General features: G+C 44.7%; 1 protein-coding gene across 1 annotated transcript in view; it reads left to right on the plus strand.

Moving 5' to 3' along the window:
- Nucleotides 1-14437, plus strand: part of LOC134404459 (cytochrome P450 2J2-like) — a 38390-nt gene extending 23953 nt beyond the window's left edge. The window contains exons 7-11 of the mRNA XM_063135194.1: nucleotides 2203-2379; nucleotides 3244-3379; nucleotides 9378-9565; nucleotides 13200-13338; nucleotides 14255-14437. Of these exons, the coding sequence (XP_062991264.1) occupies nucleotides 2203-2379; nucleotides 3244-3379; nucleotides 9378-9565; nucleotides 13200-13338; nucleotides 14255-14430 (816 nt within the window). The 3' untranslated portion in view covers nucleotides 14431-14437. The remainder of the gene's footprint in view (nucleotides 1-2202; nucleotides 2380-3243; nucleotides 3380-9377; nucleotides 9566-13199; nucleotides 13339-14254) is intronic.

Below are 14437 nucleotides of genomic sequence, written 5' to 3' on the forward strand. Positions count from 1 at the left end.
CTTATGCCCCCAGAAATGCCAGCTGCATGCCTGCCTGCCTTCCCTCCCTCCTCCCCTGCCCACCTCGCAGGGATGGTGTGTGTGGGGTGCCCGATTTTCAAAAATTCGCCAAAAATCAGGGGATGATGGGATTGCTTTGAAACTTGGCATGCGTGTGTATATCCCCATGAGGTGTCATGGTGCCAAACATGAGGTTTCTAACTTGAACAGAAAAAAAGTTGTATAATTTTTTAGCTTTCAATGCAAGCCTATGGGGGGGGGAAACGGAGCTCCGGATCCGGATCCGGAGCTCCGGGCGGAGCGGAGCGGAAGTGGGCGGAGCGGGGGCGGGGCGGAGCGGCCCGATCCGGAAAATGGCGGATCTGCAAGTGAAGCGGAGCGGGGGGTCTGTGCACACCCCTAATCTATATAATTATTCGTCCTTGTGGACTTCTTTACATTGGCAAGACTACACAGAGCATTAGAACATGCATTTTGGAACACCGTTCCAAATTAAAACATAGAGTAGCAGATGCATCAATGTTTCAACACTTCATTGAAAAGGCTCACAGATATGATTTCTGGTTTCTTGTTATAGAAAAAATATATCCCCACAAGTATAATTGGCATAACCATGATAACATCCTTTTAAGAAAAGAAGCTGAATGGATTTTTAAACTCAACTCAGTACATCCTCATGGTTTAAATGCCAGCTTGGAACTATCATCCTTCCTTGGGAAGTGACTTCATGATTGTGCATTAATCCTCATTAATAGGACCATATTTTCTTGATTGTGTATCAACCTGCATTAACAAGACCAGATTTCTTGCCAATCAGCATGAAGAATAACCATGTTGCTGTACCTTTAAGCCTCATATATATATATAACTCTAATGAACAAGCCTGAGCGGGATCACCTGATGGACTGTTTGTTTGCCACTTGTAAGCTAATGAATTTTCAGTCGGGACACAAGGTTTGATGTTGAGACTCTCCTCCATAGTTGGTCTCTATAAATTTACTTGACAGCTAAAGAATTCTCATTATTACGCAGAAAGAATTTCCCTGTCTGAAAACTGGAGGTTATTTAGGGAGATCCTCTGTCTACACCCCCACGGCTATATGGCATGTGGCTGTGAGTGCTTTATCCACATGTAATCCATATATGGAATCCGAGTGCTTTTTTGGAACCCTTTTTTTGAATGTTTTTTTCCCGGAGGATTCTTCTGAAAGTTAATTTTGGCACCCAGCAAGTTTATTTACTCAAGTAATGTTTATCTATTCACAGACCTGAAAGATTGTACATCCAAAGAAGTCTGAAATGACGAAACGGGAAAGATAACCGGAATCCTGTTATAATAATTAATAATTTAATACATCAAGAATATCCAGTCTGTTGTTATAATTTTATTGTTAAGATATCGTAAAAAGTGACTATTTGTTTGATATTTTGTCATCTTCACAAATTTGTATGTTTGAATTGTTCTAATTGATTTTATAAAATAGAAGTCATTATTTTGAATCTTCATACTACTACTGTCCAATTTAATTGGTAAAATTGTTATGCAGTTGTGTGCCTGTTGGCATTCCTTATAATTTGCTATATAACAATGGATATTTTGAGCATGTTTATAAATTTCATAGAATAGTAGAGCTGGAAGGGGCCTATAAGGCCATTGAGTCCAACCCACTGCTCAATGTAGGAATGCACCTTAAAGCATATCTGACAGATGGCTGTCCAGCTGCCTCTTGAATGCCTCTAGTGCGGGAGAGCCCACGACCACTCTAGGTAATTGCGGTTCCATTGTTGTACTGCCCTAACAGTCAGGAAGTTTTTCCCGATGTCCAGCCGGACTCTGGCTTCCTGTAACTTCCATGTCCTGAATTCTGGGAGGATTGAGAAGAGATCCTCAAGCTCTGCAATTCATATTATAACAAAGGAGTTGTGAATTCACCATGGGGATACCATTTTAAGCAGCATCCCAGTGGGTGCTCAGTCACTAGTGCATACAATCCTTTCAAATGTGGCAGGATCTACACTACTGCTTTATAACAGTATTGACAACTGTTGGAGCCCAGGACACATTACGTATACCATTTTCAAACCTCTTTCAAAGTGTTATATCCTGCTTGGTGTAGATCTGCCCTATGTTTTGTGAGGTTTAGTAGATGTTCAATTCCCCCCTCCTAAACACAATATAATTGCAGTGTTTGTTTCCCCCAGCTGTATGATAACTTTCCAGCCCTCATGAAACGCTTACCAGGACCCCATCAGACCATTATTAAAAACTGGAGACAGTTCAAATCATTTGTGAGAGAAATCATTGAAAAGCACAAGGAAGACCGGAACCCACTGGAACCCAGAGATTTCATTGATGCGTATCTAAATGAAATGGCCAAGGTAATTAACAAAATCAGGGGCAGGGTGGATTTAGTTGCTTGATTTGTAGGAGAAGACAGAGACACAATGTGAAAGAAACGGCCAATTGATTTGTCCAAATAGTCTCCAGTGGTTTACTTCCACATTAGCCCTATTCAGGCATTCTGAAAGTGTGTTGTTTAAACATGTGAGGAGGGGGAGCGTGTTAGTTCTGCCCTCCTCTATCATTGCTTTTGATGTTCTATATATGTGGAGGGGGACTGTCTGAAGCAGAGAGCTCCTTCTATCCATGGGGGTTCTCTACACACTCTGTGTATTGTGGAGAATCCCGTGGATAGAAAAGGGTCTCCGTTTCAGACAGTCACTCTCTACACGCGTTGGGCAATGAGGCCGATGATGGAGTGGGCGAGGGTTGGAGGGTCCCTCTCACTGTTTAAAACACACACTTCAGAATGCCTGGATAGGGCTGGAGTTCCCATTGATTCTGTAGGAATTCAGTCAAATGAGTGAGGGGTCTGTGCACATGAAATAGTGTTTTCCATGGGGTGGGATTTCTGCACTTGTCCACTGCCAATATTGCTGGAATCACAGCAGCATGTGAGTTAAATGCACGTGTGCATATCTTGCAAGCTAGCTGGTGGTGTCGGGGGTTAACTGAACCCTCCATCTGCTAGTCTGTTGTGATAGTGAATACATGGCTGTTAATTTTGGTGTTTTGCTAGCTTGGAGTTTGTTCCCTTCCCCCATATTAAAAACTCAATGTTGATTGATTTGATTGTATAAGACCCTGAAGAGAGATCTTGACTCACAATGACAGCAATGGCTGATGTTGCGGTTGCATTTATAGTCAAAGCTTTACATGCTGCTACATATTCATTTCCTAAGGAGGACGTCGCTTCCAGTTTCCATGATGAAAGCCTCCTACAGTCAGTGCTGGACCTGTTTTTTGCTGGAACTGAAACAACTTCCACAACTCTGCGCTGGGCTTTGCTATACATGGCCATACATCCAGAAATTCAAGGTAGAATAGCATTATTTTTCTTTTCCCCTACTGTTTTTAAATTAATATAATGCCATACTGTAATATTTTTGTATTGAATGACTTTAGACCCAATAATTACAACTAATTTCAGAGCAGCATGTAAAAGTGTGTCTTGGGGAGTGGATACGTTGCTCCATCACCTGCTCCAGGGAGGATATTTTCTAAATCTCCCTGAGCTCCTCATTGAAATACTTCTGGTGACCTTAATATGATACAACAAGCAGAAAGAAATATATGCATTCTTATCTTTGTATGGCTCCAGTTTTGATTTTTCGATGCAGGAAATACAATTGAATACAGTTCTTAACATCTCTTTCAAAAACACTCCCAGTTTTTATGCTTGCATCTGAGCAATGTGGCTCATGCCACATTGAAGCAAATTAATCTCAAAGGTGCCATGATGCTGGTGTGTGTGTGTGTGTGTGTGTGTGTGTGTGTGTTGTTTAGCAAGCCAGTATTCTACAGGTGTATTAAAACTACAGTTTAAAGAGGAGGATGTGCTGTGGAATAATTGCTTTCTGGTATAGTGACTCTGTGAAGCGACTAGCAGGGTTTAAAGGTTTACTTGACTAACTTGACCACATTTCACTAGGTCCTGGAAATCCTTCCAGATTCCTTACTTTTAGGGCTGTGCTCTGCTCTGTTTCGAATCCCTGAACCCGGAGTGGAGCAACCCGATCTGGACCCACTAAATATGGATCCAGATCAGGTCTAGTGAGCTCCAGATCGAAGCAAAGTGGTTCGCTTTACCTCGGATCGCTGCACCTTGATCCGGAGCTCCGATTGCCATTTTGAATGTTTTTCCCCCATAGGATTGTATTGGGCAAAAAAATGCCTATGACTTCTTTATTTTTAAAGATGGAGCCCTGAAAATTACTGAGCTTAGAGACTGCTCATTGGGGGTCACTTGTATAGATTTTCAGGAATATACATTCAGCGGTTGGGTTGCAATGATTTTTTATTTAATGGGTAAAAGGGGGAGGGGGGAATAAGCTTTTTTCGGCGTTGATAGACAGCTTCATCTCCCAATTGTGCTGAGTAATCACCCCATGTAAATCATCCTTCAATCCCAATGTTGGATGGGGGGACTAAGCCAGACACTTTTCTTTCTTTGTCTTTGGGTAGGACTTTGGTCAGTGAGGAGTGGATTGGTGAAGCAGTAGCCCGAGCAAACTCACACAACCTTACGTTGCTCCAGTAAAGTAACCCACTGACCAATCTTTTAAATAATATACAAAGTAAAATAAAAGATAGGCAACACAGCACTGCAAGGTATCCACAGTAGCCTTGGTGGGAAACTGGATAGCAATGGTGGAAAAGTGTATGATGTCCTGTACGGCATGTCCAATGTTGGAAAGTGGATGTGCCCGGTGCCCTTGTGGACACATCAGAACCCTCAAAAGGGGAAACAGTGAACTGTGCCACTGTAGTCTACCTCCCGGTGAGGTGGGAGAACAGGAGAGGCTGACAGTAAAAGTGCAGTCTTGCACAAGTTAATGCGTCAGTTGGCTTCTCAAAGCCAAGAACCTAGACAGGAGCACCCAAAGAACTGGGAGGTAGACTATAGTGGCACAGACTGTAATGTCGGGTTCTTACTTGGAGTTATGGAGCAGAGTCCAAGTGCGTTACTAGACGAGGCTCTAGCGCGCGTTACCTTCCGCAGCCACGTCGAGGCTTCCAGATGACGTTCACGAGGATCCGCCGTTATCCTGCGGTGAAGCCTCTTTCTCCCGACTTTAAAAAAGTGAGTTGTAGTGCGCCTTTTCCTGCTGTCCCGCGGTAATTTGGAGTACGTGTGGGAGGATGTGAGGTCACTGCGGTCGGCACTGGTCAGGAAAAGGCGTGCTAAGGGGGAGTGGTCAGCGGCTTCGGTCAAGCCGCCTCCGCCATTTGCGCGCAGTCCGGCAGCTGGGGCAGCGCGGCGGAGCGGCTTTTTTTTTTTATTTCCCCAGTGACAGTTTGCGCAGGAACGGAGGACCGGAAAAGTGGCTGGTGACTCCTTGCGGTGGGCAGCTACCGTGGCCGCATAATGGCGGTGCTGTACGCTGCCTGTTAGTGTGGGTACCAGGCTGGCAGAGGGCAGAGCTGTTTGTGGGCTGCTGCCATGGCTACGGCCAGATGTGGGTTGGCTCCTTGGGATGGGGCACAGGGCACAGAGGCGGTCATCGCCGCCGACACCTCAGAGGCATGATGGGAGATGTAGGCACAGTGGCCATGCAGACGATTGACCTCGGGTCATATGACACCCGCCACGACCCCCATCAGGAAGTGAGCGCATCAATGTTGACCCTCAACAGCACCAGCAGCACTTCAGCTGGCACTGGCACTGCCGCCGCTGCCGCCGCCAGGGCCGGCGGCGGCATCGCTGACGGCTGCGCAAGTTTGCGGTCTTTCGGACGTGCGCAAACCGTGCAGCGAGCGAAAAAAAAAGCCGCGGCAATCAGGCCGGTGTGGCTGCGCAACCGTGCTCGCGGCGGCAGCAGCACAACCGGCGCAAACTTCCGCCATAAATCGAAGGCAGGTGTGGATCATGAGGCGTCACGGCTGAACGGGAAAAGCCGCTTTCACCGCTCCTCAACGACGGAACACCCGGTAGGTCTAGCAACGCCCCAAGACAAATGAAGCTCCCATATGGCAAACAAACAATGTTTATTTCTCCATAGCATGAACAACATCCAAACAAGCAGCAGCACACTCTGGATACAAAGACTAGCTAACACCCAAACCTTGATTAATTAAATGGAATTCAGCTGTGCTGAGACACACTTTGACTTAAAAGAACATTACCACCACACAGACCACTGTTTCCCCTTTTGAGGGTTCTGACGTGTCCTCAAGGGCACTGGGCACTGGGCATGTCCACTTTCCAACATTGGACATGCCGTACAGGAAATCATCCACTTTTCCACCACTGATGTACAGCACAAGATTATCCAGTCTTCCACCAAGGCTACTGTGATTAGGCCACTGGGCACATCCACTTTCCAATACTGGAAATGAAGTCAGGCAGGCTTTTTGTTCTAATTCTTGTTGTGATTGATGATGATGATGATGATGATGATGATGATGATGATGATGATTTAAAAATTGCTGTGTTTACAGTGTAGCCAATCAACTCTGAAGCAAGGAACACAAAGCTTTACTATTGTCCTGCTAGCCTCCTATTATTTATGGGATGCAAAAGGCATCTGTCTGTGCTGTTCCTGCCTCACAGGGCCGTTTTGTGTTTCTGGCTTTGAATGGCCTGGAAACAATCCTTTGCTTACTGACTTGTGCCCACAGAGCTGTGTGCTGCCTGCCCACCTCCCCAGATTCCCGCGTTGTGTGTTAGCCACATCTGGTGGTATTTACCTACGGATGTATTGTTTACTTGTGCATTGCATAGCACCCACCTGCCAGCCATCTCCACCTCTCTGCCTGCCTCTGCCTGGGTGTCATCATTGTGGGGTAGCAGGATCTTCTGGGAGATTCCCAGAGATCTATGGCTTACTCGTGCAATGTACCAGCCCCTTTCTGCCAGCCTCTGCCAGCCTCTGCCTGCCTCTCTGTGCCCGCTTTGTGGGGTAGTTCCTCAGAGATCTATGGCTTACTCGTACATCGTGTAGCACCTCGATACCTGCCCCTCTGCCCTCCTGGTGCCAGGAAGATGTAGATGGGCTGGGTGGGTCAACCCCACAAGCCTATGGCATGCTTGCTCCCAGTGCTTCAGGGACATAGCCGCCTGCTGCCTCTCCTCCTCAGTGCCTGCCTCAGAGGGCCAGTTTGTGCATGTCTTGCTTTACTCAGGGCATTAGTCCTTCCTCATCATGAAAAGGCATGTTATAGCACTTTGAAATGAGTGGATGACATTAAAAAAGTAAGTTTTTAGAAAGTATTGAGACACAAGCATGGCAACGCAAGGTCTGAGTTGTTTCTCACATGACCAGCTATGTGCTGTACACTCACCCTGTTTAATATTTCTATCTTGAAGTTCCCTGTGTTCATTTTTGAAGTGGTTAACCCGAGAGGAAGATTCTGATTTAGGTCTAACTTTAAATTTCCCCCCAAAATCAGGGCATGATCTGATTTCCTTCAAAGTGGCCACGCCTAAGATCCTACATGGAAGCTATCATGGTGCCCAGTTATATGTGTGTAGCTTACAAAATAATGGAGATAACTACATTTCTGCAAACGGGACAGATTTTTTTAAAAAAAAATCCCCCCAAAATCAGGACATGATCTGATTTCCTTCAAATTGGCCATGCCGAAGGTCCTATGTGGATGCTATCGTAGTGCCCAGTTACATGTGTGTATCTTGAAAAATGACAGAGATAACTACATTTCTGTAAATGGGGGGAATCTTTTAAAATTTCTCCCCAAATCAGGGGATGATCCCATTTCCTTCAAAGTGGCCATGACAAAGGATCTATTTAGAAACTATCATGGTGCCCATTTTCATATTTCTAACTTGAAAACTAAAAAAGTTATACACATTTTACATTTGCAATGGAAGACTATGTGGGAGAAAACAGATCTGGATCCGCAGTGAAGTGGATCGGATCAAATCCAGATTGACCCAAACTGGAGCAGACCTGATCTGGAAGGTCCAGATCAGGATCCAGAGCAGATTGGGGGGGTCCATGCACAGCCCTACTTTCTTCCAAGGAAGACATGTGTTACCCCACCTTTAGAATGGGGAAAGCAAAAGTTCTATTTTGGGTTGAGGGAACCCAAGTAACTGCTGGTCAAATACCAGGTATTAAAATGCTTTCATACAGGGCTGTGCACGGACCCCCCCACCCACCCAATCCGCTTCGTGGCCAAATCCGGAACTTCCGGATCGGGGCCGATCCTCTTCGGGCCGATCCACCCGTCCTCTGCTCTGCAGAGCGGAGTGAGATCTGGCTCCGCCGCCATCGCTGCATGGACGCGGTGGTGGCATGCCAGGGAAGCCAACCCCCCACCCCCTTATCTGTGTCCTTCATCGTAGGCTTCAATTGAGGCCCTGACTTGAAGCCAGAAGGGGCCTTGGCCTTCACTTCTGGCTTCAACCAGGGCCTCAATTGAAGACCGCGATGGATGTAGGTAAGCCTCCCTCCTCCCTGCCCCCTTACCTGGCTCCGCCGCTGCAGGGACTGCGGCGGTGGCACCGGTGCCAGATGAGTCCCCCCACCCCACTTACCTGCTTGCGTTCAGAGCTCTGGATCAAAGCGATCCTCTTCGCCTCGATCCACAGCCCCCCCGACTCACTTCTCCTCCGCCTTTTCCAGAGGTGCTTCAGAGCTAATCGCTATTGCTTCTGTGCTCTGAAATGAAGTGGAGCACAGCCCTACTTGTATTTTTTCACTTTTTGTTTCTTTCTACTTTTTAAATAGCACGTAAATTCTGATTTCCTTAAAAGATGATGAAGACGATGATAATAATACTGCACCTTGAGTTCATTCATGTTCACTGTTCAATATCTGCTTGACTTAGGGCCTGTCTTTATGCAGGGAAAGCCCAGCCGTAGCTGCAGATCTGTGCTGCGTCATTCACAGCTGGAGCAGAAAAAATTGACCAGCTGCAAGGGGGAAAGGACTATGGTTTCTGGTCTCTGAGGTCAGACTCCTCCTTTCAACATTGGAGCCCAGAAATCAAACCATGGGATTGCTCTTTCCTTATAAAGTCTCCCTACAATTTGGAGAGCAGAGGTTTCAAAAGATCTGAATTATTCCTAAATTTAAGGGGGTTGTTTTATTAAAGGCATTTTAACTGACAGACAAAGGTTAGATGGTGGCAGCTGTTTAATGCTTTGGGTGGACATCCCTGTATCTGTCTATTGACCTGATCCTTCATGGACTTGTTCACACTAATGCTTATCCTGGCATGGGGAGCTTCCTATTCTTCTGATGCAGGCCAAACTGTGTATAGGTGTGTGTTTCTCTGTTTCTTCGAGAAGCCCTGCTTGCTGATAGCTGAAGTTTGTTTTCTTGTAATGATCACAAATGTTACTTTGTAGCAAGAGTCCAAACTGAAATAGACGCAGTGATTGGCCAGTCACGACAACCAGTGATGGATGACAGGGATCGCCTGCCCTATACCAACGCAGTTATTCACGAAATTCAAAGGATAAGCAACATTGTGCCTTTGAATGTGCCACGAATGACAACAAATGACACAACCCTGGCTGGATTTCATTTGCCCAAAGTAAGTGTTCAAGAAACAGATCAAAACTTCATAATGCATCTCTCCTTAAGGGGTCAAAATGTTAAGACAAGGGTGTAACTACTGAATTACATCAAACCATTCAGTTGTCACTGGTTGAGAAAAGTTTTCTTCAGTGGTCCCCACTGTTTTGGGTCAGTGGGCACATTTGGCTTTCCGAAGCAGTGTCATGGCTGCTCTCATAAAATGGATGTCATGGAGGGCTTTGCAGCACATTCATGAAATGGCTGCCGTGGTGGCTGTGGCTGGTCGCAAAACACAGCATCCAAGTGTATAAAACCTTAATTAATACAATCTTAAGAAATAACATAGGCAGGGAGGCTTACTTACTCAGTTGTAGGTCTGACCCCTCCCTCCACGACACTACAGTTTGCCCATTATTCCTTCTTGTCTGCTGCTATAGAGTTGTAGAATTGATTGGCATAACAACTACTCTAGCACCAGTGCAGAATCATAGATCTGCATTTTGAACTTGGTGGCCTTCTCAGCCTGAGATGTCACAAGGATGCTGGAGTCCAAATAAGAGTAGGATATGCCAGTCTTATGAACACATTTTCGGAGAGTTGATTAATACTACTGGGATATTTTCTTTTGCCTTCTATGGTTTGGCTTTACTTGTATGAGTGATCTGGAATAGACTTTTCTAAACAACTGATTTATTGCATGCTTGTGATTGGCCACTCACAGAGGTTTATGGGTCTATTACATGATGTTGACAATAACTTGGATTTCTCATGTGCTATTCTCTGGAAATCCCGATCCTTCATTGTCTTGTTTATACTAATGCTTATCCTGGCATTTGGAGCCAGGATAATGTGGAAAAAAGGGGATGGCACTGTCTTAATAGACATGAAAGGAGCATGCTTAAAGGGGAAGTATTCAATTCAAATGCCTCTCCACCCATGTGATTCAGCCCATAACAATTGAGCCTAAGAAACAGGAAGTACAAAGCCCTTTGTAAGCAACATGATTTCTCCTCATTGGCTGGTTGCAAAACACGCATTTCCAAGAAGACAGACTAGTGAGACTAAAAGAACCAAGGCCCTAAGTATAAGATAGAGGTGGTTTCTGAGGTCCAAAACTATTAGATTGTAAGCCTACGCGGCAGGGTCTTGCTATTTACTGTTTTACTCTGTACAGCACCATGTACATTGATGGTGCTATATAAATAAATAATAATAATAATAATAATAATAATAATAATAATAATAATAATAAAACACAAGACCACTCTTCTGAACACAAATAGAGATGGATCTGGAGGGCAGCACTTTGTTTCACAGCATGCCAGTGTCCAAATGTATAAAATCTTAATTAAAACAATCTTAAGAAATAACATAGAAGTCATGGGCAGGGAGCCTGGTGGGCACCATGTTGGAAACCCAAGGTGAAATTATTCAGTAACTGGCATAACAACTACACTAGCACCAGTGCAGACAGAATCACAAGCCTGGATTTTGAATTTGGTGGCCTTCTAAGCCTGAGATCATAAAATCATAGAATAGTAGAGTTGGAAGGGGTCTAAAAGGCCATCAAGTCCAACACCCCTGCTCAAAGCAGAATGTCACAAGTAGGGCTGTGCATGGACCACCACCACCCCAATCTGCTCCAGATCCCGATCTGCAACTTCTGGATTGGGTCTGCTTCACTTTGGCCTGATTCACTTACAGTCCGCTCCGCTCTGTGGCGGGGCTCCGGATCTGGATTGGAGCTCCACATTTCCCCCCATAGACTTGTATTGAAAATGTCAAACACCTATAACTTTTTAGTTTTAAAGTTACAAATATCAAAATGGGCACCATGAGAGCTTATCAATGTATCCAGATTCATGCCCATTTTGAAGGAAATCTGAGCATGCCCTGAATTTTGGGGAATATTTAAATATCTGCCCCCCATTTTCAGAAATGCAGTTATCTCCATCCTCACAGATTCTACATATATCCTTATTCATGCCCATTTTGAAGGAAATCTGAGCATGCCCTGATTTTTTGAGGAATATTTAAAGATCAACCTACATCTTCCTCTCAGGATAACCACTTCAAAAATGAACACAGGAAACTTCAAGATAAAGTTTCTCTGTATGCCTTTGGTTTAGTCCCCCCCTCCAACATTGGGATTGTAGGATGCTTCACATGAGGTGATCGCTTATCATCATGATTGGGAGTTGAATTTGCCTCTCATTGCTTTAAAAAAAGTTCTTCCCTTCTGTTTTACCCATTCTATAAAAATTAAAAGCAAGCAAACCACATGATGAAAAATTCTGAAAATTGACACAAATGACCCCCAATCATCACTCTCTAAGCACAGTAATTTTCACGGATGTAGCTTTAAAAACAAAGACGTTATAGGTGTCTTTTTGCAAAATGCAATCCTTTGAGAAAAAAGTTTCAAAATAGCGGGTGGAGCTCCACAATTAAGTGGATTGCTCTGCAAATGGGCAACCCGTTTTGCAACGCTTTGCTTTGTCCCCAACCTGATCCGTATCCACCTTTGGCGGAGGCAAATCAGGCCGCTCCGATATCGCTTCTACGAACCAAACCGAAGCAGAGCACAGCCCTAGTCACAAGGATGTTGGAGTCCAAATAAGATTAGGGTATGCCAGTCTTATGAACACATTTTCTGAGTGTTGGTTAATACTACTGGGATATTTTCTTTTTCTTCCTATGGTTTGACTTGACTTGTATGAGTAATCCTAAAATATTGCTCTTTTAAGGTCTCTTGAGGAGTATTGGGAGTGCATTATAATCTGGAAGGGGTGGAATGCTTTTGGCATTTTTTACTTCCTTCCAACTATCTATAAAACTGGATGCTAAACCCAGTTCTGAGTCTGAACCAAATCACTGGCCTAAAATCAGTTGTTGGTTCAGTTCAGACAACACATTAGTCAATGCAGTGTGAAAACGCCACTCAATAGTTGAGTACTCCCCACAGAACATGTTCTACCTCCACCGTTGTGTGACTGTGAGCTACCATGGAGTTGAGTAAAATCCATTGTGACATTTGATTGACAGTTCCTCCCCCCCTCTCCTCCCCCAGTCCTCCCAATGGTATCTCATCAGCCACCGTGAGATGGAGTTTTCCCACCAGACAACACATTTCTCAATGGTGGTGTAAAAACTCCACTGTGGAGTACTAAAACCATCATTGAGGAATGTGTTGTCTGAACTGAGCTAGTATCTGGTGTTTCTAATCCTTTCTCTTAAAGAATCCCATACTTTGAGAAGATATTTAAAAATATAAAAAGCAACCAGAAGTTCTTGTAAAACATTACAAGAATGACTAAATAATGATCAGAAAATACACAATGGAAAAATAACCTTCTTCCATGTGTCTGCAGATAAGAGTTGGAGACTTACCATATTTCTTCGATTCTAAGATGCACCTTTTCCCCCATGTAAACATCTCTAAAAACAGGGTGCGTCTTAGAATCGCAGGTGCATTTATTATTTCTTAGAATCTGTTTTCTGTTGGTGGTACTGAAATTAGTGTGTGTCTTACAATCAATGGTGTCTTAGAATCGAAGAACTGCGGTAGTAAGTTGTAGATCCTTTGATCAATATACTAAGGAGCTCCATGATACGTTAATCTACTTTCTTCTCTACTTTTTCATTGGCAGGGAACCATCATGATCCCTAGTTTAACATCAGTGCTGTTTGACAATGAAGAATGGGAAACACCTAATGCCTTTAACCCAAGCCATTTCCTGGAGAATGGTCAGTTCAGGAAAAGGGAAGCATTCATGCCGTTTTCCACAGGTAAATAAAAACCAAAGTTGGACTTCTCATATTATTGCCTATAGCAGTGACTATGTGAAGGCCTGAGTCCCCATCCCTGGCTCTCTCCATGCCTGAGACGGCCCTCACCAATTGCTTTTCCCCATTTTCCAGCACACTTCCGTGTGAGGAACAGGAGCCTTCTCCCATCTGGAGCAGGGGCAGCTCTGTTTTCCTCTGCTCGCCTCATTCTGAATTAAGCCACTTCCAAAAGGCAGAGAGGGATTTATACACTCAGTCATATTACAAACTTTAAGTTGGGGTGAGAGTTCCTCTTGTGGTTATCAAGAGCAGATAAACCCAAAATATTACCCTCTTCCATTGCCCCCAAAGTTATGGAATTTCCTCTCTCAAGAGACTACTGTATCTTCAGGATGTATTTGAGAAATCTTTCCACTTGCAGTTGGCTGTACAGAGGGTGTGCAAGATATTAGGTATAGGAGTTAAATGCTTGTCCCCCACAGTCCCGTTTCTCTGGAATAACACACTTTCAACTGACCTGCAACTGTCTGGTGTTTTCCCAGCGTTTCCACCAGTAAGTAAGGCCATAGCTAGACGTAAGGTTTATCCCAGGATCATCCCGGGTTCATCCCTGCCTGAGCGCTGGATGCCCTGTGTGGCACTTAGATGAACAGTTTTGACCCAAGGACAATCCTGGGATAAACCTTAGGTCTAGCTACGGCCTAAGTCTCTTCTAATGCTTAGTTACTGGCAGTAATAACCTTCAGCTAAAATATGCTGGTAGGCTTGGAATTTTGCCCCCTCCCTCTTGCCTTCAGCCTCACCCCACCCCTGGACTGTGGCCTCCAAGAGCTTATCTGAAATAGAATTCAGCTCTATGTCATTCACCATTGCAAAAGCCCTTTGCTCACATGGACCCTTTGCTCCTCTCTTCTAGGAAAGCGAGCTTGTCCTGGAGAGCAGTTGGCTAAGACGGAACTTTTTCTTTTCTTCGCCGCCCTAATCCAGAAGTTCACTTTCCAGGCTCCGAAGGATGTGACATTAAGCCTGGACTACAGGATAGGTTTTATAATGAGCCCACTGCCATACCAGATATGTGCATTCTCTCGCTAAGGGAAAC

Source organism: Elgaria multicarinata, chromosome 1 (assembly GCF_023053635.1).
Source record: "Elgaria multicarinata webbii isolate HBS135686 ecotype San Diego chromosome 1, rElgMul1.1.pri, whole genome shotgun sequence".
NCBI lineage: Eukaryota > Metazoa > Chordata > Lepidosauria > Squamata > Anguidae > Elgaria > Elgaria multicarinata.